General features: G+C 41.0%; 1 protein-coding gene across 1 annotated transcript in view; it reads right to left on the reverse strand.

The window, feature by feature from the left end:
* DIPK1A (divergent protein kinase domain 1A) overlaps positions 1 to 17,280 on the reverse strand; it is a 119,508-nt gene extending 102,228 nt beyond the window's left edge. The window contains exon 1 of the mRNA XM_067726915.1: positions 17,126 to 17,280. Within this exon, the coding sequence (XP_067583016.1) occupies positions 17,126 to 17,179 (54 nt within the window). The 5' untranslated portion in view covers positions 17,180 to 17,280. The remainder of the gene's footprint in view (positions 1 to 17,125) is intronic.
* Between the last annotated feature and the right edge of the window lie 6,432 nt (positions 17,281 to 23,712).

The following is a 23,712-nucleotide window of genomic DNA, read 5'->3' on the forward strand; positions in this document are numbered from 1 at the left end:
TGTGGTTCGCAGGCTCAACAGTTGTGGCACACGGGCTTAGTTGCTCCACGGCATGTGGGATCTTCCTGGACCAGGGCTCGAACCCGTGTCCCCAGCATTGGCAGGTGGATTCTTAACCACTGCGCCACCAGGGAAGCCCAGTAAATGCTTTCTGATGAGGAAAAGTGCAACAGCAAAATGACAAGCACCAAAATAGCAACACAATATATCAAAGGAAGACTCCACTTGAAAGCTAAGAATCAGACTGAAGCAAATTAAGTTGTTGCTTAAAGCATAATAATTAAGGCCTTTAAATTCACCAAAGCATTCTGCTATCACAGACTGAAAAGGCCTGTTTATCCCTTCTCTGTCCTAGGGGAGTAAATTATCTCATGAGTCTTTCTATTTCTCCAAAGTGCTCTTTCAAAGGTGATGAAATGTTTAGGCAATTCGTTACATTAACATGAAAATCTTTTATAGGACAGGATGATCAAAACCAAAAGGGGGGTGGGTAGCACTGACTAAAGAGGAAAGGATATGCTCTCTCAGGGTAACCAAGTTTCCTGTTCTTGCCTGGCTGGCTCCTGCTTGTTAGTCAGATCTCAGGTTCTCCAGCCAGCCGGCTAACACAAATGTCTTGACACTCACTATCATCTCACCTATTTTAATTATTTGCACTGTGCACATAGCTACCTGATGTTTTTGTTGTGTGGTTATTTTTTAACTTCATTTATTCTCTATCCATCAGTGCCCCTCCCCCAAACATGCAAATTCTATGACAGCAGAGAGCTATCATAGTCACTGCTACAAACCCAGTGCTTACCTGATACATAGCAGGTAATACCCTTGTTGACTATAACCTATAGAAATCAGGAACAAAATTGATGCTAATTTTAAGACTCTAATCTTTAATTGAGTAGGTTTTTCTTTTTTTTTTTTTTTTACTAAAATAAACTGTTGCTATTATACAAGATTTTCTGGGAAAAAATGTGCCATTATATCTTTATCCCTCTGAAGTTATTTACGCCAATTCTCTTGCCTTATTTTACTGAAATAACTTATTAATTATGCAATGCTTAAACAGATATTGCAGCCATGAAGATAAACAGGGTAGGTAAATATTCAAACGATAGATAGTTAAAATTCATATCAGGACTTTTAGTTCAAGATGGTAGATTGAGGATATAGGTTTACTACTTAAAGCTTGCAAAACCACACTGAAAGAAGGGAGACAAAAGAAGCAATGAAAGTTTAATATCAGGAGGAAGGGGAAGTAGGGGGGTTCACCAGTGGATGAAAGATCCAACAAATTTCGAGAATTCAAAAAGCAGATTGAATTGTGTTGACGGATGAGATGGGCAAAGAAAGCCACAGCCCAGAATACTCCACAAAGCAACCTAAAGAAGCTGGAAGCCAAACTGCTTGTTGGAATGCTAGAAGGAATCTAGAGAGCCAATCTGCCCTGGAACACCTGATGGCTCTGGGCTCTGGGCCAGAGGTATGAGGGAGGGCAGGAGTGAGAAGTGGGGCTGAAGACAGTGGGGATAATTGAAGGTCTGTACCTGGAACTGCGCTGGTTGGCACCTCCATCTGCTTCCCCCACCCCCATGCAGATCACAGGCAGCCTGGCATTAACCCACGGTTGAAAAACCAGATAGCTGAAGGAACAAACAACCTGGGGAAAGCCAAGGCTTCTAATGGTAGTACAGTCCGCCCGGGATAAAGCACTCCTCTGACATGGGGCCCCCAGGGCCTGAGCACAGGCTCACCCCAGAGCAAGAAGGCCAGCCAATGCACCCCACCTACACAGAGGGCACAGTCAGCCATCCACTCAGGTGATAGGTATAGGAGGAAAAGAGACCCACTTTTCAAATAGCAGAGGAAATCCACACCAGTTTCTCAGCCCTGCTTTCTAAAATATGAATAGATGACCAAGGCACATGGAAAAATCCAGCAGCATGAAAAAGAAGAGCTAAGAAAAACATATAGAAAAAGGAATCCTGAGGGGAACAAATATAATTAAGGGACATAAGAAAATAAAATATATTTTTTTAAAAAACTACTATAATCAAAAGATTCCAGAGGGTATTACATGCGTATAAACTAGGAATAGGAAACCACACACACAGAAAAGGAACAAAGAACTTGACATAAGTCTTTTAAATTAAATTTAAAAGTCAGAATTTGAAGAGTGATTAGAAAAGGAAAAAAAATCAACAGATGAGCTGGAAAATAAAACTGAGAAACTCAGAATGAGAGTGTATGGATAAAAAGATGGAAAATAATAGAGAAACTGTGAGAGATACAAAGAGCCAATCCAACAGGTACAACATTTGACTAATAAGAGCCCCCCAAAAGAGGAAACAGAAAAAAGAGAAGGGAGAAGCTATTAATTAACAGAATTCCCCAGAGTTGAAGAAACACCCAAGTCTTAAGATTGAAAGGGCTGGGGGCTTCCCTGGTGGCGCAGTGGTTGAGAGTCCGCCTGCCGATGCAGGGGACACGGGTTCGTGCCCCGGTCCGGGAAGATCCCACATGCCGCAGAACAGCTGGGCCCGTGAGCCATGGCCGCTGAGCCTGTGCGTCCGGGAGAGGCCGCAACGGGAGAGGCCACAACAGTAAGAGGCCCACGTACCGCAAAAAAAACCAACAAAAACAAGAATCCACCTGCCAATGCAGGGGACACGGGTTTCAGCCCTGGTCCAGGAAGATCCCACATGCCGCGGAGCAACTAAGCGCGTGCGCCACAACTACTAAGCCTGTGCTCTAGAGCCCATGAGCCGCAACTACTGAGCCCACATGCCGCCGCTAATGAAGCCCACGCACCTAGAGCCCGTGCTCCACAACGAGAGAAGCCCCTGCTCGCCGCAACTAGAGAAAGCCCATGTGCAGCAACAAAGACCCAACGCAGCTGAAGATAATAAATAAATAAATAAATAAAATTAAAAAAAAAAAGATTGAAAAGGCTGAGTGCTCAATACAATCAACTGATAAAAGACCCACATTTATACATTTCCTCATGGAATTCCAAAACAAATATAAAAAGGAGACTCTGAACAGGAAAAACAGGTCACCCACCAAGGACTGACAATCAAACTGGCTTCTTGTTAGCAACAGAGGATGTTAGAAGACAATGTCTTCACGGTTTTAAAGAAAATTATTTTCAGCCCAGAATTCTGTACCCAACCTAACTACAAACAAAGGTACAATAAAGACAGTTTTAGACATGACTCAGAAAGTTTACTTCCCACACATCCTTTCTAAAGAACTTATTTCAGGATATACCCCAGTAAAATTATGGCATAAATCAGAACAGTGGAAGACCCAGGATCCTAAGAACAGTGATTCCAACATAGAAGAATAGAGGAAAACCCTTGGAAGGCAGCTGTGCAGTAGCCTAGAGAAGCATTTGGTCATGAAGGGGGATTCCACAGAATAAAAAAATACAACTGAGAATATGGAAAAAGTGAGGCTATGGTAAAGGCATATTATGCCAAAAAAAAAACCCCAAAACAAAAAACAGAAACTCCCTGAAAATTAAAAAGAAAGAAAAATACAAATGTCACAAAAAAGCTGCATTTCAAGTAAGAAGCATGCTTACATATCCTAATTATAAGGAACTGGAATATGAGAAAAGGGGATGTAGTTGTTCTTGATCTTACAGTCTTGAGAGCCAAGGGGTCATGACCCTGGCCCTGTAGAAAATGTAATCCCAGCACACAAATTGGCTCTGCACTAAATACAGAATGATATTTTAGGGGATACTAAAAATAGAGAGGCCCTTCATCTTAGGCCAGAATTAACTTTGATGTGGTTGGTCTCAAGACATAAATTTCAGGACCCTAAGAGAAAGACTGGCCAAAACTGCTTTACTCTTGTTTTATTTTCTATAATTGTGGCATCAAATGATAGCCAGTTCTACCTGCAGTGCTTTCCCCAAAGATGAAAGTTGTTTTCATTATTCAAATGGTCTAGGACTCCAAAACTGGCTCAGTTCACTTGGATCTGAGGGGCAGATAACATAATAAATGTCTGCTTCCTAGAGCTGAGTATAACCAGGTAATCATTCCAAAAAAAGACAGTATATTGACTGCTCAGGGGAGAAACTGTGGCTCAGAGTGATCTCAAATCATAACTCTGTTACTTCACTACAGATCCCAAAGGCCAGGTTTTAAATCATGATTCTTTAGTAGGAATATTAAAAGGCAAGCAAGCATGATTTCTAGCAAAAATAAACTTTCTATAGGGAATGTGCAAATATCACATGTTCTCTTCCCTATTGGCAAAAATATGGTTTACCTTCTGGAAAGGGACAAATCCTTGCAGTAATTTGCTTAATAACAAAAGACATTTGTCCCAGTAATTCTACCCACTTTCCTGACACGGAGAAAATAATTTCATGCTGCAGTCAATGGATCTCAGGTTTACAAGGGAGATGTTTCCTTTTATGGAAGAATTAACAAGTCATAATAATATAATACTGTTTATAGTTTTCATCTTGTAGAGTCAACTTATTTGGAGATTTGGTTATTGTCACAGGATAAAATATAAAATTATCAACTTTGACAATGTAAAAGTGTTGCTGGACTTCCCTGGTGGCGCAGTGGTTAAGAATCTGTCTGCCAATGCAGGCGACACAGGTTTGATCCCTGCTCCGGGAAGATCCCACGTGCTGTGCAACAACTAAGCTCGTGCGCCACAACTACTGAGCCTGCGCTCTAGAGCCAGCGAGCCACGACTACTGAGCCCGCGCACCTAGAGCCCATGCTCTGCAATAAGAGAAGCCACCTCAATGAGAAGCCCATGCACCACAACGAGCAGGCCCTGCTAGAGTAGGCCCTGCTCTCTGCAACTAGAGAAAACCCACACGCAGCGATGAAGACCCAACAAAGACCAAAAAAAAAAAAAAAAAAGTGTTGCTGACAGAAACTGGGAAAACCAGATGAAAAACAGAACACGTTCTAATGTCCCTTCTTAATAAGGGGGGAGTAGACAGACTGACAAAAGTGGATGAAATGAGAAACAGTTGTCATTATCTGAAGTTACTAAGTTAAGCAACAGAAGAAGTAAAATTTAAAACAAACACTGGAAGAGAATGAGATGACCGTAGTGTAAGCAAGCTAAATACTCCTTAAAAGTAGGAAGTCAATAGATATATCTAAAGTTGATAAATCAAGAAACAGAGGTAAAAGTTTATTATTTAGAGCAGCAGCCCCAAATCATTTTTTATTGTACAATTCTCTCAGGGAAAATATTTTAGAGCACAAATCCCTAACATTTGTATATTTACTTATTTATACTCTATATAAAATCATGATTATATTAACTTACTATTTGTATACTGTGACTCACACAGTAATAGAAATTAAAAGTATATAAGAATAATTTTGAATAGATTTTTATTGTGGGGGGATGCTTATTATAATAATGAACCGAAAACAAAAAATCATCAGCTATTCTGACAAAAACATTTTAAGATATAAAAAGTATATGAGAATAAATACAATTTCAAATAATTTCTTCCAGTACCCAAAGTCAGCATCATATGCACCTCCCAGAGTGTGTGCAGTTCCCTTTAGACATACAGCTCTAGAAGTCAGAGGTTTAGCCACCGGAAAATCCAATAAGATAAGTGATTCAAAGAGGCCACCTTTTGGGAGCAAAGCTGGGGGTAAGGAGAAGTGGAAGGGGAGACTTACGATTTGCATCATAAGCTCACCTATACTATTTTACTTATTGTATATACATTTTCTTTCATATAAGTAAATTAGTTAATCTGATCAACTCCATAAAACTCTATGTCTGGATTCAGTCATTCAACAAACATTTATTGAACATCTGCTTTGGGCTAGGCACAGGAGATAAAGAGAGGAAATTGACATCTTGGCTGTCAGGGAGATTACCGTCTGGGGCTCAGAAGAGAGATATGAAAATCACTGATGACAATTCAATATCATAAGTGCTGTAAGAGAAGTGTGTGCCAGATATCATGTACCCACAGGGTGGGGCACAAAAGAGGTACACTAATACCATGTGGGATGTTAGGGAGGAATTGCTGAAAGGTCACTTCCTCTCTGAGTTGAAACCTAAAGGACAAGTAGAAAACTGAGAATAAACCAGGTAAAGAGGGATGCAGGAAATGGGGGAAGGGCATTCTAGGGCAAAGAGGAAATGGTGGGGTAGACAGGTTGACATGTGAGAGAGAAGCACAGTGTGTTGGGAAACTGGAAGGTTTTCAGAATTGTTAGAGCAAACAGTGCATGAGATGGTAGTGGCAGGAATGAAACAGCAAGATAGGAAGGGACCAGAAACAGAGCCATGCTCAGAAATCTGCTTAGTCTACTGAAGGCAATGGTAAGCCCCTGAAGGATTTCACTGGTAGGGAGGGAGATTAGATCAGATTGGCATTTTGGGAAAGACTGCTCTGGAAGTAATGTGGAGGGTGGATCTGAAAGGGGTAAATGAGGAAGGGCCTTCTGGAGGCTATTACAGTGGACCTAATGAGACAGCAGGAGACAAACAGCCAACAGGTACATGAAAAGGTGCTCACTATCACTAATCATCAGAGAAATGCAGATCAAAATCGCAATGAGCTATATCACTTCACACCTGTTAGAATGGCTATATCAAAAAGACAAGAGACAACTATGTTGGCCAGGATGTGGAGAAAAGGGAACTCTTGTGCACTATTGGTGGGAATGTAAGTTGGTTCAGCCACTATGGAAAACAGTATGGAGATTCTGCAAAGAATAAAAAATAGAACTACCATATGATCCAGCATTCCTACTTCTGGGTATATAACCAAAGGAAATGAAAACAGGATCTCAAAGAGATAGCTGCATTCCCATGGTCACTGCAGCATTATTCACAATAGCCGAGACATGAAAACAACCTAAGGGTCCAAAGTGTCCATTGGAAGATGAATGGATAAAGAAAATGTGGCATATACATACACCATGGAGTACTACTCAGCCATGAGAAAGAAGGAAATACTACCATTTGCAACAAAATAGATGGACCTTGAAGGCATTATGCTAAGTGAAATAAGCCAGACAGAAAGAAAAATATTACATGGTATATCATTTATATGCAGAATCTAAAAATTTTTTTAAAAGTCGAAGTCTTAAAGAGTAGAAAAATGGCTACCAGAGGCTGGGAGGTGGGAAAAATAGGGAAAGGCCAATAAAAGGCCAGTAAAACCTTACAGCTGCACAATGAATAAGGTCTGAGGATCTAATGTAAAACATGGTGACTATAGTTGATAACACTGTATTTTTTTTTTAAAGATGATGCAATCATAAGTTATTTAGGAGATGCACTAGTGGAATTGCTGAGGGATTAAACATGAGGGTAAGGAAACAGGGAGAGTCTAGAAGGACTTGGGTATATTTATCTCTTGAGTAACTGGAGAGTATCACTAAGTGAAATAGGGAAAGAAGCAATTTGGGGGCAGGACTTTAGCTTTGGACATGTTGAATACGAAGTGCTATCTAGAGGTAGATATCAAATAAGCAACCAGATGCAAATCTGAAGTTCCGGGTGGGGAGGTTTGGGCTGGGGATACAGAGTTGAGACTCATTAGTATTTAGGTTGTAGTGTAAGCCATGTGAAGAGATGCAATTACCCAAGGAGACTACAAAGTGAGAAGCAGAGAAGCTTGGAGTCCTGAGGAAAGCAGGGGGCAAAGGAAGATGAGATTGAAAGGAAAGTGTGGAATAAAGGATAGAATAAGAATAAAGGAAGGTCAGAGGAGCAAAGAAGTAGTGAGTGAGCAAAGAAGAGTAGCTGAAATGACAGAACATGTGATCCTGACTAAATACGGAAAAGAGGGAAGCCAGAGGAGGTTGGCAGATTGGAAGAAATGGGGGTGGCAAGAGCCTCAATTATAATGACAATGATGAGGATGATATGATGGTGCTGGTGGTAACAGTAAAGAGTAAGAATGTGAAAGAGACAGCAGTGTGTGCTTAGCATGAGCTATTGGAGTTCAATATCTCAGAGTCATTACAGAATATTTTTGAATATATGTAAAAAGATATGTACTGTACTATATCATTTTGCACATCCTGAGTACTAAGCTCAGGATAAAGAACAAGACCAGGGTAATAAACAGGCTCTGCCTTCACTGAATACGAATTTAGTTCTACTGGATCAGGTGTGACTGAAAAATCTTACAAGCTGGCACATTAAAACAAAACCAAGCATTGTCTTCTTTAAGGGGTAAAGAACAACAATGTTAGTTAATTACAGTAATACACAGAAAGAAATAGGCTACATTTTAAAGAACCTTTTCTTAGAGTTCATAAAGTGATACTTTTCCACTTTTACTTCAGTTTGTACAAGGATACAAAAGATTTAAGAATAGTATCTATTGTAAAAACAAGTATCACCACATGTGGTTGTTCAGCAGCTATTTATTTGTATTTTCCTTCCTTTAATAAGTATGCAAGATTCCTCTCATAGTAATTGCTGGAATGATAAATACAATAATAACTCTCTTACAAAATCTCTTCTTTGGCAATATCTTAAAAACCTAATAGTAATGGGGGGAAAACCAAAATATTTTAGGAAATGATTGATTTTTTTAAACTGTCAGAATTTTCAGTTGTATTCTTTCTGGGGTAGACAGAATTCTAAAGCTGTCTCCCAACATTCCCACTCCCTGGTTATTTAATCAAACACTAATCTAGATGCTGCTGTGAAGAGACTTAAACTAGAGATATTATCTTGGATTATGCAGGTGGACCCAATGTAATCATATGCACTCTTAAAAGCAGAAGAGGAAGGAGTCAGAGAGATGAGGCAGAGAAAGGTAGTAAAAGGCGGAGGCAGAAGGACTCCACCCACTGTTACTGGCTTTGAAGATGGAGAAAAGAAGCCATGAACCCAGAAATGGAGGCAGCCTCTAGAAGCTGAGAACAACCCCCAGCCAACAGCCAGCAAGGAAATGGAGCCTTCAGTCCTACTACAGCACGGAACTGAATTCTGAAAACAATCTGAAAGGGCCTGGAAATCAATTCATTCCCAGAGCTCCAGAAAGAAACTCAACCCTACTGACGCCTTGATTTTCAACCTTGTGAAACCTGGAGCAGAGAACCAGCTGGGCCGTACCGTCCTGGGACTTCTACCTTCAGAAGTGTGAGATACGGGTACAAATAAATGTGTGTTTTCTTAAGCTGCTAAATCTATGGCAATTTGTTATAGGACCACTGGGAAACTAACAATGCTTTCTTTAATCACTGACTTCAGGGCTTCCCTGGTGGCACAGTGGTTAAGAATCTACCTGCCAATGCAGGGGACACGGGTTCGAGCCCTGGTCTGGGAAGATCCCACATGCTGCGGAGCAACCAAGCCCATGCGCCACAACTACCGAGCCTGTGCTCTAGAGCCCACGAGCCACAACTACTGTAGCCCACACGCGTAGAGCCCATGCTCTGCAACAAGAGAAGCCACCACAATGAGAAGCCTGCGCACCGCAACAAAGAGGAGCCCGCTCACCACAACTAGAGAAAGCCCGTGCACAGCAACAAAGACCCAACTCAGCCAAAAATAAATAAATAAAATAAACAATAATAAAATTTTTTTAAAAATACTGCATGATTCTACTTACATGAGTTATCTAAAGAAGTCAAACACATGGAAACAGAAAGTATAACAGAATGTGGTCACCAGGCTGGTGAGGAGGGGAAAATGAGGAGTTGTGCAATGGGTACAGAGTTTCAGTTCTGCAAGATGAAAAAGTTCTACAGATCTGTTGCCAAAAATGTGCATATATTAACAGTCCTGTACTGTACACTTAAAAATGGTTAAGATGGTAAACTTTATACTGTGTGTTTTGGCCACAATAAAAAACAAAACAAAAGAAAGAAAAAACATACCCACAACATCATGATCATACCTAAAAAGATAATTATTTAATTTCATTAAATAATCATCAAAAAAATCCCCTACTATTTCTAAAGAAAAATTCATCCACTAATATTTTGGGTTTTTAAAACATGCTCATTTTACAGTATCCTGGTTTTTCTAAACTCATATACTTTCTAGATTAAAGGGTTTTAAAGGAAAATTATTCACAAAATATCTGAATGTCTAGAAATAGATATGTTAAGAATGTGAGACATTTATCTTTTCAATCAATGTAAAAAGATGGTATTTAACAGAATAGTATAGTATTGTTTTTCAAAGTAACTTTAAAAAATGAAAACATTAAGATGAAAACTTCTAAAAAAAGAAAACTTCTATAAAGAATACAAAACAACATTAAGATGAAAAGCTGAGGCACTAGGAAGATGACAATGAAGAAACCTTTTTACTATATGCTGCAGCCTGAAAGTGTGTGAGGATGAAATCTGCCTGAGAATTCACCATTTCTTTTGAGTTTCTAACAGGGGTAGAAAAGCAACTTATGGTAATATCAAAAGGCTGCATTATAATTCTATGCTTGATTTTAAGACATTATGGGATACAAATGCTCCCTGTGTATTCACAAGTCTCAGAAAGCTAATCATCATTCTGGAGATTTAGTTTCAGGCAAAGGCAAAAGTGTAGCTCTGAACAGCAGGTATAATAAACCTATATTAGTAAACCATGTTACTTATAGTCCTTCTCCCTTTGGAGAACAGGAAACAACTACTTGCTCTTACTATCCTTAGATTTAGAATAATCCTGTGAGCTGAAAATGAGCAAAAAGCCGTATTAGTCTTACTACCATATTTGTCAACATTGTCACTATTACCAGCTAATCTGTATCAGTAACCCTATCTGGCACTAAATCCTGCAAAATATCCACATGAAGTCATAAAGAACCAAACTATCTACAGTAGTCATATTTGAAGACTAGTACTAATGTAAGTCAAAGAGCCAGGCAAGTATCAGAAATGTTAAACAAGTGCCAACACCCGGATTAGAACATGCCATCTATCCATCCATTCATGACAGCCCTACTGAACACATATTGAAACTGTTAGTCAAGAGGATGCCTTAAGAAATCTAAAACTTTTGTGACTTAAAGGACTTGAAAAACCTTCGGAAGTACCCAAGAGTCTCAGACTTCAAATTCCATTAGAGTTGCACCAGCTTTTTATATGTAACAGGGCATGCAGACAGAATAACTGGAATGGAAAATGTGTCTAATCTAAGTATAGAGAATTAGCTTAAATTGTCTTAACTTTCATTCTTCCAGGACTTAATGATAGTGAGAAGGAAGAAGGTATTAAAAAGTAAAACCAATGAATTATAGGGCTGCTGTGTTATCAGTCCCACTCAGACTGAGTAAACACCAAACAAAGTGGATCCTAATTTGTAGAAAACATGATGCTAAAAACAGACAAACGCAGGTGTCATTCTGGGTCACCATGCAGGCCACAAGGAGTATCATCACAATGGTGTGTGGAAGAAAAACACTGCCTAAAAATGGTCCAAACTGGTTAACACACCGACAGATTCTGTTCTCATCGGCAGGATTCTACTCCGTTCAATGTGCCACAACATTTAGCTAGTCCAGGAAGTACTATTTCCCAGGTAAGTTTTCAACAAAATAGCTAGGAAGGGCAGAACCGCAAGTTAGTGTGCTCTGAGAATACTGCCTGGCCATGAGCTGCTTGTTGCTCAGGTAAATGCTTGTGGGATATCACAATCCCTCCTGGCTCACAGAGAGGCCGCAAAGGCAAACAGTGTGCCTGCACCAGTCCTCTGGATGAAGTACTCCCTGCACCAAAAAGCTGGCATTAGTGGAATCTACAAGAGGCAGAAAGAAGGAACACATGAATGGGATAAACTCAGTTTCTTTTCTTTCTTTTTTTTCACAGCTTTATTGAGATATAATTCACAACCATACAGTTTATTCATTTAAAGTATACAATTCAATGGTTCTTAGTATATTCACAGAGTTGTGCAAAGCATCAATTTTAGAACACTTCCATTACCACAAAAAGAAACCTCATATCCATTTCCCCCCAACCTTCCCAGCCCTAGGCAACAACTAACCTATTTTCTGTCTTTATAGATATGCCTTTTCTGGACACTTCATATAAATGGAACCACAGAATATGTGATCTTTTGTGAGTGGCTTCTTTCATACAGTGTTTTCAAGGTTCATCCATGTTATAGCACGTATCAATTCTTCATTCTTCTTTATTGTTAAATAATATTCTACTACATGGACACACCATATCAGTTCTTTTCTTCACAAGCAGTAGAATCTCTTTTGCTATATAAACAAAACTACAAAAAGTACTTAGGTCCCCACATTAGTCCATAAATGCCTATTTAAGCCATATTATAGCTGAAAACTTATAATTGCATAATACTACGGTTTCTAGAAACATTACCAATCATCACAGTGATATCTGGATTAAAGAAATACTGAGAACGAAGCTCCTTTATAATTAAGTTAATTGCTTAAATTTTTTTCCCTGTAAATTGCAGTAGGAAGAGGAACTTGCAAGCCCTAAGGCACGAACACCTCAGGACAAAACTACTTTTTGACTCCACCCACTTGAAGATGAACAGCAAAACGGCAAGTATACAAAGCTGGTGTCTGCAACTTCCCTCTCTTCTTGCTGGGCCCTTCATCTCTTCCCCCTATCTTTGACATTCAATACTCTTCACCCCTCCTCCTAGTTCCAAAGAAAACAAGACCTTTTATATCTGTTGACTAATTACTGCCTCACTTTAAATTAAAATATTACATTTACATGAAAATGTTAATTAAACCAGACATTTTCTAAGACATTCTCCCAAAACCTGAAATGAGAATTAGTTTCCCTGCAAAGAACTTCTGATAGGAACAAGCTGGTAAGCGGAGAGGCTTTTGTTTTGTTTTTACCAAAAGACCCTCTCAAATCATAGTAAACCCACCCCATGGCAAATTGAATTTAGTCAGTCCTCTCAGGGTAATGCATATCTAGGAGGACAGTGAGAGAAAATAAGGAACTGTTATTAATTTTGTTAGGCGTGATAATGGTATTATGTCTAAAGATATCCTTATCTGTTAGAAATTCATACTGAGGTATTTGGACGAAATGATGTGATACCTGAAATTTGCTTCAAAATACTTTAGTTGGAAAGAGGACATGGGGGAGGGGAGATGAAACAAAATACTGATAATTGTTGAGGGTAAGTGATAAGGTACATGAGAGTTCATTATTCTTTTCTGCTTTATGTATGTATAAAAATTTCCATAGTAAAATACTTTTTAAAAGAGAGAAACTGTTCTGTTCCTCTCAGGCAGTCTTTCGTTCCTTCACTTTTCCTTCGTAACACTTACTGTTGTCACTATATATTTCTTTTTTTAAGTTCATTTTTAAAAATTTATTTATTTTATTTATTTATTTTTGGCTGTGTTGGATCTTCGTTGCTGCACGTGGGCTTTCTGAAGTTGCAGTGAGCAGGGGCTACTCTTTGTTGAGGTGCGCAGGCTTCTCATTGTGGTGGCTTCTCTTGTGTGGAGCACGGGCTCTAGGCGTGCGGGCTTCAGTAGTTTGGCACACGGGCTCACTAGTTGTGGTTTGCGGGCTCTAGAGCACTGGCTCAGTAGTTGTGGCGCACGGGCTTAGTTGCTCCGCAGCATGTGGGATCTTCCCGGACCAGGGCTCGAACCCGTGTCCCCAGCATTGGCAGGCAGATTCTTAACCACTGCGCCAACAGGGAAGCCCTAAATTAATTTTTATTGGAGTCTAGTTGCTTTACAATGTTGTGTTAGCTTCTACTGCACAGCAAAATGAACCAGCCATACATATACATATATCCCCTCCCTTTTGGATTTCCCTCCCATTTAGGACACCACAGTGCATTAAGTAGAGTTCCCTCTGCTATACAGTATGTTCCACTCAGTTGTCTATTTTATACATAGTATCAATGGTGTATATATGTCATCCCTGTCTCCCAATTCCTCCCACTCCACCCCTTTCCCCCTTGGTATCTAGACATTTGTTCTCTACATCTGTGTCTCTATTTCTGCTTTGCAAATAAGGTCATCTATACCATTTTTCTAGATTCCACATATATGTGTTAAAACACGATATTTTTCTCTTCCTGACTTACTTCACTTTGTATGACACTCTCTAGGCCCAGCCACATCTCTACAAATGACCCAATTTCGTTCCTTTTTATGGCTGAGTAATACTCCAGTGTATCTATGTACCACATCTTCTTTATCCATTCCTCTGTTGATGGGCATTTAGGTTGTTTCCATGTCCTGGCTATTGTAAATAGTGCTGCTATGAACATTGGGGTGCATGTGTCTTTTTGAATTATGGTTTTCTCCGGGTATATGCCCAGTAGTGGAATTTCTGGGTCATATGGTAGTTCTATTATTAGTTTTTTAAGGAACTTTCATACTGTTCTCCATAGTGACTGTATCAATTTACATTCCCACCAACACTGAAAGTGGGTTCCCTTTTCTCCACACCCCCTCCAGCATTTATTGTTTGTGGATTTTTTGATGATGGCCATTCTGACCGGTGTGAGGTGATACCTCATGTCACTATATATTTCTAAGATTATTTTATTAATGTTTGTCTCCCTGACTAGACTTTAAGCTGCATGAGAACCACAAAGGTGTTCTGTTTCGCTCCTTTAGAATCTCTACCACCTCACAGTTTCTGGCATGTGAGAGGCATCCAACAAATATTTATTAAGTAAATAATGGAGTCAATAAAATTAAGTCATATCATGCCCCCAGATAAATAAATACTCAATAAATAAAAAGGGGGATGGTAGAAAGTCAGGGACCTTTGGTTGAAGGAATTTAACATATTTACCTATATGTATTTACCATTTAAGTTCATATGCTTTTCTATTAAAAAATGTAGTAAAGGTGTCACAAAATAGATTTAACTTCCTCTAGATAATCCTCACTACGTTCATGTGATTACTCAGCTAAGAACTACACCCTCCACTTCATGATGTGGAAACCATAGAACTGAAAAGTTGTGAAATTTTTTCAAGGGCATAATGAACCAGATGCACAAATGAACAAAACTCAGCTCTGTCCTAATGCCTCAAGCCTCATGCTGTTCCCAAAGGAACATGATTTTATTCTCAAGAAAAAGAAAACAATAAAAATATAAAAATAAGAGTACTGTATATGTTAATTCAACTTTCAGTGGCTGAGAAACTGAATAGCTAGCTGTATAACAGTCTTAGATTAAAATATTTTATTTTAACTTCACCTAAAACAATTTCAAGGTTGAAGCACCTAATGGTAGAGGAAGTATTAAAAACATAAGGTGAGGCATTTAGGCAATAGAGAACAGAAGAAAGCATGACACGAGTAACCTGAAGGCCTTTTTTTTTTAAAGCTGGTTAAATTGAAACAGTATGGTGAGGGACAACTAACAAGAAAATTCATAAAGAAATTCATAAAGAGAATAAATACTAATACCAAGACAATGTTTAAAACACCAGCGTACCCGGTTCCCAAGTTTTAAATTTATTTATCTCAAATATAATACTATAATCAATAAAGATTTCTACTTAATCATTATTTTATATAGAAATAGCCTACTAAAATACCAGTATGCCCCCAAATTCTTTTGAAATGTTTAAAACCTGCATTTACCTTAATTTGGTAATAGATAATGATGCACACATTCAGGAAGGCAGAAACACCAAATGTTTCCCATTAACAGAAGCATAACTATTTGTAAAACTAATCTTAACTCAGCCAATCTGAAAGCTCTTGTACTATGGTGCCAAAAAAAGTCACAACCACACCTGTGGAGAACAGTGAGAACCAAATGAGTCACAGTCTAAAAGTCTGCCACGAAATCGAATAAATAAATAAATAGCTAGACAGTTTTAGTTAAGAAAAAACATTTAAAATATCTCAATAAACTTATTTTGAGTACAGAGTCTGGAAAGATTTTTTTTTTTTCTCTTACATAAAGGGTTACAAAGAGGTATAACTCTGGCCTGGGTTGAATTCTAGACTGGGTGGCTCTACTGTTACTCAAGGCACAGTTACTACTGGTGGAGCTGCTACAAAGACTCAGAACGTTCCGTTTTACTCCTGTACTCTTCATATCATGGGCTGTCAATCATGCTTCCAACTTGCAGTACATCACTCATTGCAGAATAACGATTCACACATGCTATTTCCAAACAAAAATGTAAGATTTACTTGCCCCATGACGCTTTCTTCTCAACTTTTAAAATAATTGATAAAAGCACCAGCTGAGCATGAATTCCCATCCTAAAATAATCTATCAATAGCTTTAAGCCTTTTAAGGTAAGCGGTAGAGAAATACTGTCCTCTGAATGCAGACAACACTGCAAACCCACGCGAGGCATTGATTTGTAGTTGTTTTTCCACTGGGGTGATGGATTTGCGCTCAGCTACTCACGGTGTCTACTAGGTCCCCCTGGTGACCAACAGTACATGAAGACAGTAGTAGGGTTCGAAGACACAGACTGGCAGCGGAACAGAGGGTGGAACGGGAAATCATGAAAAATTAACACGCCAACAGTACACATGACATGACTGAAAATTACGTTTGCATTGTTGGGGTATCTGAGATCGGCCAAGACACTGTCCCCTTCCTTTTAAAACGCAAACATCCATCCGCCTCGCTTGGGCTTCGGAGCCCTACCTCCCATTTAAATCACGGGTGTGACGGAGAGACCGAACCAAGGGGTTCAGCCCGAGGCACATGCCGCTTCTCCAGGGTTTGGGGAAAACACTGACGTGACAAATTACCATAATTTTCTAAAATATGGAGGAATGACACACCACCTTTCCTACCACCTACTGAAGACTCAGGACAGAGTCGAGAACAGCCGCCCTGAGGGGCCCACCACGGAGGGGGGAGGAGAGCACCGGCCCAGGGAGAAGACAGCGGCACGTCCCGAGCCCAGACTGCGGAGCCCCGAACGCGAGGGGCGTAGGGTCGCACCCGGGTCACGTCCCGGGGCTCTCGGGATGAGAGGGGCGCGAGGGCGAGCCCGGGCCGGCCGACATGCGGGGGGCGGCGGGACAGCGGCTGGGGCTGCGGCGCCCGGGCGGCGGGGGAGGGCGCGCCGCCAGGTGCCGGACGGCAGGGGGCAGCGGGGTTCGGGCGGGCGCCGGACCCAGGGAGGGAGGAGGGAGGCGGGCGAGTCCCGCGCAGAGAGAGGGCGCGCGGCGGGCTCGCCGCCGGCCTACCTGGAGGTAACAGGGTTTCCTTAGCCAGGCCCCCGGACAGAGACTCCTCGCCATGGTAATCACACATCGCCCCGCCGCGCCGCAGTCAGAGGCGGACCCGAGCGCTGGCGACCCGGCTCCCCGCCTTCCCCCGCCCCCAGCTCGGCCGGGCCCGCCCACTCCTCCGCCCCCGCGGCGGCGCGCGCCGCGTTTCCCCCGGCCCTGCTGCGGTGACTGCAGCCGGCTGCCCGAGGCCCGGCCTCCTTCTCTCCTCGCCGGGCTGCCGCGGCTGTCAGAGCCGCCGCCGTCTCCGGCATAAAGGGGAGTCGCGCCTCGCCTCGGCCGACACAAATCCAACTGCGCCTCGCGCTTAAAGGGGAGGCGTGCGGAGGAGGGGTGGGGCGCCGCGGAAGAGGGGGTGTCGCACGCTCGGCGCCAGAAGGGGCTGGTCGAGCCGGGTGAGGGCTTGCGCCCCGCGGACGGGAGAGCCCAGCGCTCAGACGTCGCCGACCTGAGTGCCTGTTCCCGGCTTCCCGCTCCCAACGCTGCGCGTCCCCACCCCGCCCGGAGGGTCTGACGCTCCCTTTGGACTCTGCTCCTTCAGGCCGGACGTGTCTGGGCGGGTTGCGTGGAAATTCAAGGGAAGCTTGGGGCTCCTTCCCGGGGGACCGGCTTTTTCTCCTTGGAGCATGGTGGTCCGTTTGGCCGCGGGAGGCGCCGGCGGGCGCATCCCCTGAGCGAACGCAGACGGGGCTCCCCTCTGCTGAAGTCAACGTGCCCGCCAAATACAGTTCTCTAACGGCCTTCAACTTTTTTCCTGAGTACTTTTTAGCAAGTCTGACCTTTTGGGTCTGTATTGTTTTCAGACAGCTTCAGAGTTTTCCTGGCCCCACCCAGGAACCCTGAGTCAAAAGAAAAAAGAAAAATATTACTGAGTTAAATACAGTACTGAAGACAGGAGACCTAGGACGTGGCATAGCTACTCAGTTAAGGCTACATAGCACAGGGTGTGGTGTCTTTCTTTTGACAGTGAAGTCCAAATAAGGGAAAAAACAGCCACCCTAGCGGGAGAACAGCTGTTGATCCTAGTAACTTGTAATGGAGGAAGATATGTTTTTGCTTCTTTTTACCCGGTATACCACCTTTTCACGTGACGCCAACAAAGTTTAGGTGGCCACTTAGAACTCATTCGGGCCTGTTGCTCTGACAAGAGGTTTCCCCAGAAGCAAACCTTTACTCACTATTACTGTGGTTTTTACCTAAGCTTTGTTCTAGTGCTTTCCGTTTATGAAGAGATGCTTTCTTGTCCGCCCCCACCCCTCCCCGTCCAAGCACAGACACAGGTTTAAAACCTGTGTGGTATTTTATTACCACGTGTAAAACTCAGAGGAAAACATAGGAAGACCACTCTTTGACATAAATCACAGCAAGATTTTTTTGATCCACCTCCTAGAGTAATAGAAATGAAAACAAAAATAAATGAGACTTAATGAAACTTAAAAGCTTTTGCCCAGCAAAGGCACATAAAGAAGATGAAAAGACAACCCTCAGATTGGGAGAAAATATTTGCAAACGAATCAATGGACAAAGGATTAATCTCCAAAATATATAAACAGCTCATGCAGCTCAATATTCAAAAAACAACCCAATCCAAAACTGAGCAGAAGACCTAAAAAGACATTTCTCCAAAGAAGACATACAGATGGCCAAGAAGCACATGAAAAGCTGCTCAGCATCACTAATTATTAGAGAAACGCAAATCAAAACTGCAATGAGGTATCACCTCACACCAGTTAGAATGGGCATCATCAGAAAATCTACGAACAACAAATGCTGGTGAGGGTGTGGAGAAAAGGGAGCCCTCTTGCACTGTTGGTGAGAATGTAGGTTGATACAGCCACTATGGAGAACAGTATGGAGGTTCCTTAAAAAACTAAAAATAGAATTACCATATGACCCAGCAATCCCACTACTGGGCATATACCCAGAGAAAACCATAATTCAGAAAGACACATGCACCCCAGTGCTCATTGCAGCACTAATTAGAATAGCCAGATCATGGAAGCAACCTAAATGCCCATCGACAGATGAATGGTTAAAGAAGATGTGGTACCTATATACGGTGGAATATTACTCAGCCAGAAAAAGGAACAAAATTGGGTCATTTGTAGAGACGTGGATGGACCTAGAGACTCATAGAGTGAAGTAGGTCAGAAAGAGAAAAACAAATATCGTCTATTAGTGCATATATGTGGAATCTAGAAAAATGGTACAGATGAACCAGTCTGCAAGGCAGATATAGAGACATAGATGTAGAGAACAAACGTATGGACACCAAGGGGGGAAAGCAGCAGGGGTGGGTGCTGGTGGTGTGATGAATTGGGCAATTGGGATTGACATGTATACACTGATGTGTATAAAATAAGTAACTAATAAGAACCTGCTGTATAAAAAATAAAAATTAAATTAAATTTTAAAAAACACTGTGTGGTATTTTATTGCTGACAAATAAACCCGTTTTTCATTGATTTTCAGTCTGGGTTAAGAGACTAAGGTAATTTCTAAGTATGATAAGTATGGTTTAATTCGTTCTTTCATTCATTCAATAAATAAATATTAATTGAGCACCCAGACATTGTTCTAGTTGATTGGTTATATACTTGAGCAAAATACAAAAACCCCAGGGCTTGTGGATATTACATAAGTATAAGTAATAAATAATAAGTAATAAATGTAATAAATAAGAAAATCAAATAGGATAATAAAGCTGATAGGTGATATGTAAAAAAGAAAACAAACCAATGGAGATGAGGAAGACTAAAGGTAGAGTTGCTTTGGGGAGAAAGATCAGGAATTCAGTTTTGGACTTTGTTACATTTGAGATATCTATTAGAAATTCAAGTGGAGACCTTGAGTAAGCAGTTGTACATATGAGTCCGGGGTTAAGAAGGGTGGTCCAAGCTAGGGATATATGAGAGATAGCTGCATTTTTTTTAAAGATGAGAGTTATGTTTTATTCGGTCCCGTTACTGAGGACTGCAGCCCAGAAGACAGACAGCTCTGAGGAACTGTACCAAAGAGGTAAGGGAGGAGCCCAGATATATAGGTGTTTTTACCAGTTCAGTAGTATGATCTAAAAGTCATCAGAAACTTATATTTGTCAAAAAGTGGAGAGGTGTCAGCATTTAAATGATATTTAAAGCCACAAAACTAGACAAGATCACCAAGGGAGTGAGTATAAATAGAAGAGAAGCAAGGAGGAAACCTTGCAACTTCAAGGCAGGAGAGTGGAGGAGCCAGCAAAGGAGGCTGAGAAGGAGCAGCCAGTGAAGTAGGTGAGCCAAGAATGAGATGCCTGGAAGCCAAGTGAATATAATGTTATCAAGAAGGTGTGAGTGCTCAGTATGTGAGTGAGGACTGAGAATTGACTATTGGATTTGGTGCCATGGAGTCACTGGTAATATTTCAGTGGAGCAAAAGGGGAAAAATTTGATTGGAATGGATTTAAGAAAAAAATGGGAGGAGAGGAATTGGAGATAGCTAATATTATAGGCAATTCTTTTGAGAAGTTTTACTGCAAAAGGGAGCCCCAAGATGGTGGTGGGGAGCCCACTACCACAGTAACTGGTGGTGGAAGTGGAGCCAAAAGTGGGTTGGCCAAAAAATTGGGAGAAATATTTGTTTTTGATGAGAATGATCTAGAAGAGAAGGAAAATTTTACGAAGGGGCAAGAAGGGAGAATTGCTGGAGCAGTGTCCTTGAGAAAGAAAGAGTTTAGAACCTAGCACACAAATGAAAGGATTATCTATAGACAGGAGCACAGTCTGTTCATCTATGGAAACTGGCAGGCAGGTGGTAGAAGTGGTGGTGGGAATCTGTGGAAGTTCTCTTCTGACTGTTTCAGTTTTCTCAGAGACATAGGAAGTCAGGTCATCAGCGGGGAGGAGATTCAGAAGAGCAAGGGAAGGTGAAGAGAGAAGCGAAGGTGCGAAATAGTCATCCAGGAGAATGGAAAGATGAATAGACTAGGAAAAAAATATCATATGCTTGCTGAGTGTCATTAAGGGCCCACTTGAGTTCATGGTCATAAATTTAAGTGGGATAAGTCAGTGTGCTTGTGCTTTTTTTCCTCCAGCAATAATTGACTGCCAGGGTGCAGGCTCAAAGTAGGCTTAGAATTCTATGTAATCAGGTTTTACCAAGAAAATAAGAGCAAGGAGAGAGGACCAAGGAAGTCAAGGATGTAAGTAAGGGAGTAATTATGATTCACCGTGGAGTTTAAAATGAGGGAAGAGTAGATATGGAGAGATTAAGGACAGAAAAAGGTGGTAGGATCAGTGAATTGCCAGTCCTTGTGGGGTTGAGGGACTGTAGGAGTCAGAGAACAAGGGGGAATGATCTGAAAAGATAGGTATAACATAAAGGGTCTAGCTCCATTTTTGATACTCAATGACAGCTATCAAGCCCCACCACTTCTCTTTTCTCTGTGCCCCACATCTGGGAAAACTGATAAGAAAGCCCAGGTGCTTGCTCCTTTGGTGTCAGTGGGAAGTTCAAACTATGCAAGACCCAGTCCATGTGAAGGACCATTCACCCTGGCCCCATCCACTCCCAACCACCATAAACCCTAAGAAAGTCTCCTTTCTCTGCTCCCTCAAGCCATATTCAGACCAATTTGGAGCCTGCCCTGCTCTCCCCAGAAAGCTTCTTTATGTATGCAACAAACTTTTTCATACTCTGAAAAAGTTGGTATATGTGTAGCATCATCAGTCTTGACATCCAAAACAAAATTTAAGTAGAGGAATCTATCTCACTTCTGCAGAGTGACCACAACAATGTGGTAGTTAGAATGGGATGCATAAAATTAAGATTACGAAGAAGTGATGAAGTCTAGGGTGGAATCTGAAAATGGCAGTGAATGGCTGAGGAGTGTGGAATACAGTGTCACTAGAAGAGAGTCAAAGAGAGAGTATCATGAGGATTATCTATGTATATATTAAAAACAACAAGATTTAGGACAAGGGAGATGCTGGATAGGATGCCAGTAGTCAAAAGCTAAAGTCCTTGAGAAATAAGGCAGAGTGATCTATGAGCAGGTAGGGGACTACCACAATGAGGAGAGTGATAACATCAGAGGACATGAGTTAAAAAAACAAATACTGGGTAGGGGGAAGAATTAGATAGGAGGTGGGGAGAATAACCTGAGAGAAACAATGAAGAGCAAAGAGGATCCCTCTCCCACCTCCAAGTCCAGTGGTACAAGGGCTCTGGGAAGGCTGCAGGGACAACAGCATCCACCAGGGGTGAACCAGGTTTGCTTTAGAACAGGAAGGTGAAGGAAATATTCAGAGAAGAGACTGAGGATACAAAGGTTTTTGATGAAGATGGACTGTGAATTCCAGAGGACACAGTAGAAGAGTCTCAGAAATTGGGGAGTGTGGTAAAGGGATTCAAAATAGGTGATGTGAAGAGCTTTGAGTGAGTTAGGGGGTGGGAGACAAAGAGTGACCCGAGAGTCTGGGACTTCTTATGGTAAAGGATATAAACACCGATAACAAGGACAAAGTTTCAACCAAATGAAAAGAAATGATTGTTCATTTTCCATATAGAGTCAACAAAGATTAAGTGTAGTTAACATTTTCTTATTTGAAAGGGGAAAATTAGTTTAGATTATTTTCATTTCTCACTTGGGTAGTTTATCTTGTCATCCCATGTAGAACAGCAGCTACCCCAAGGTCCATCCTGGGAAACTTGTAGGTGGGTTTGATGAGCTCTCATACCACTGTACTTGCACTTTTGGCTTTAAATCTATCTATGTGAGTCCCAAGATGGGTCCAAGCAGGTTGACCTGTAGCAAATTTGGATAAGAAACCTTCTACCTCTTGACCTTGCTCTCCTTCCCACACTCATTACAGTGGCCCTATGAATTCTTGATGTCCTATGCTGGACCTACCTTACAAACATATAAATTTACCTGTTTACCTAGCACTCATTCTTACGGAACTTAAAAGTTTGTTTTTCTAAATAAAAGCTAGCTAATCCAAAACTAATTGTTGTGTAGCTGATCCGTATTGTTGTGTTCAGAGGTGCTAATTTGTGGCCTCTCAGTCCTCATGTATAACATAACTTTGGTCTTACAGAGCCAACGGAGCAGCTCCAGTGATTTCAAATATAGGAAAAATCAAGATCAATGGTCTTTGGACTTTTTCGTTTACATACTCCCAAAAGAATTTTGAAAAATACATGCATATCTTCCTCATTTTTATGTCAGCATATGAATTTTTTCTCATAAAATTAAACAATTGTAAAGGAAGTTATTTCCAGCATTATGTTCTAAATATTGGCATTTAAAAATAAATTAGTTACACAATTCTTAAGTATGTCCAATTGAATATAAATACCATCTTGATTTAATATAATTGAAAGAGTATCACCCATTTGAAGAGTAAATGAAACATTGTTTCTTTAGCTATCAGAAATGTAACAATTGTTCCCTTTTCTTCTTCTTGAACTTTAATAATTCCACTTCCCTTATAGCATTTTTTCCTATTATGTATTTTATGCATTCTAATCTATTTTTCAACCGACCACATTTCTCTGCAATAAAA

Source organism: Pseudorca crassidens, chromosome 2, assembly GCF_039906515.1.
Source record: "Pseudorca crassidens isolate mPseCra1 chromosome 2, mPseCra1.hap1, whole genome shotgun sequence".
Taxonomy (NCBI): Eukaryota; Metazoa; Chordata; class Mammalia; order Artiodactyla; family Delphinidae; genus Pseudorca; species Pseudorca crassidens.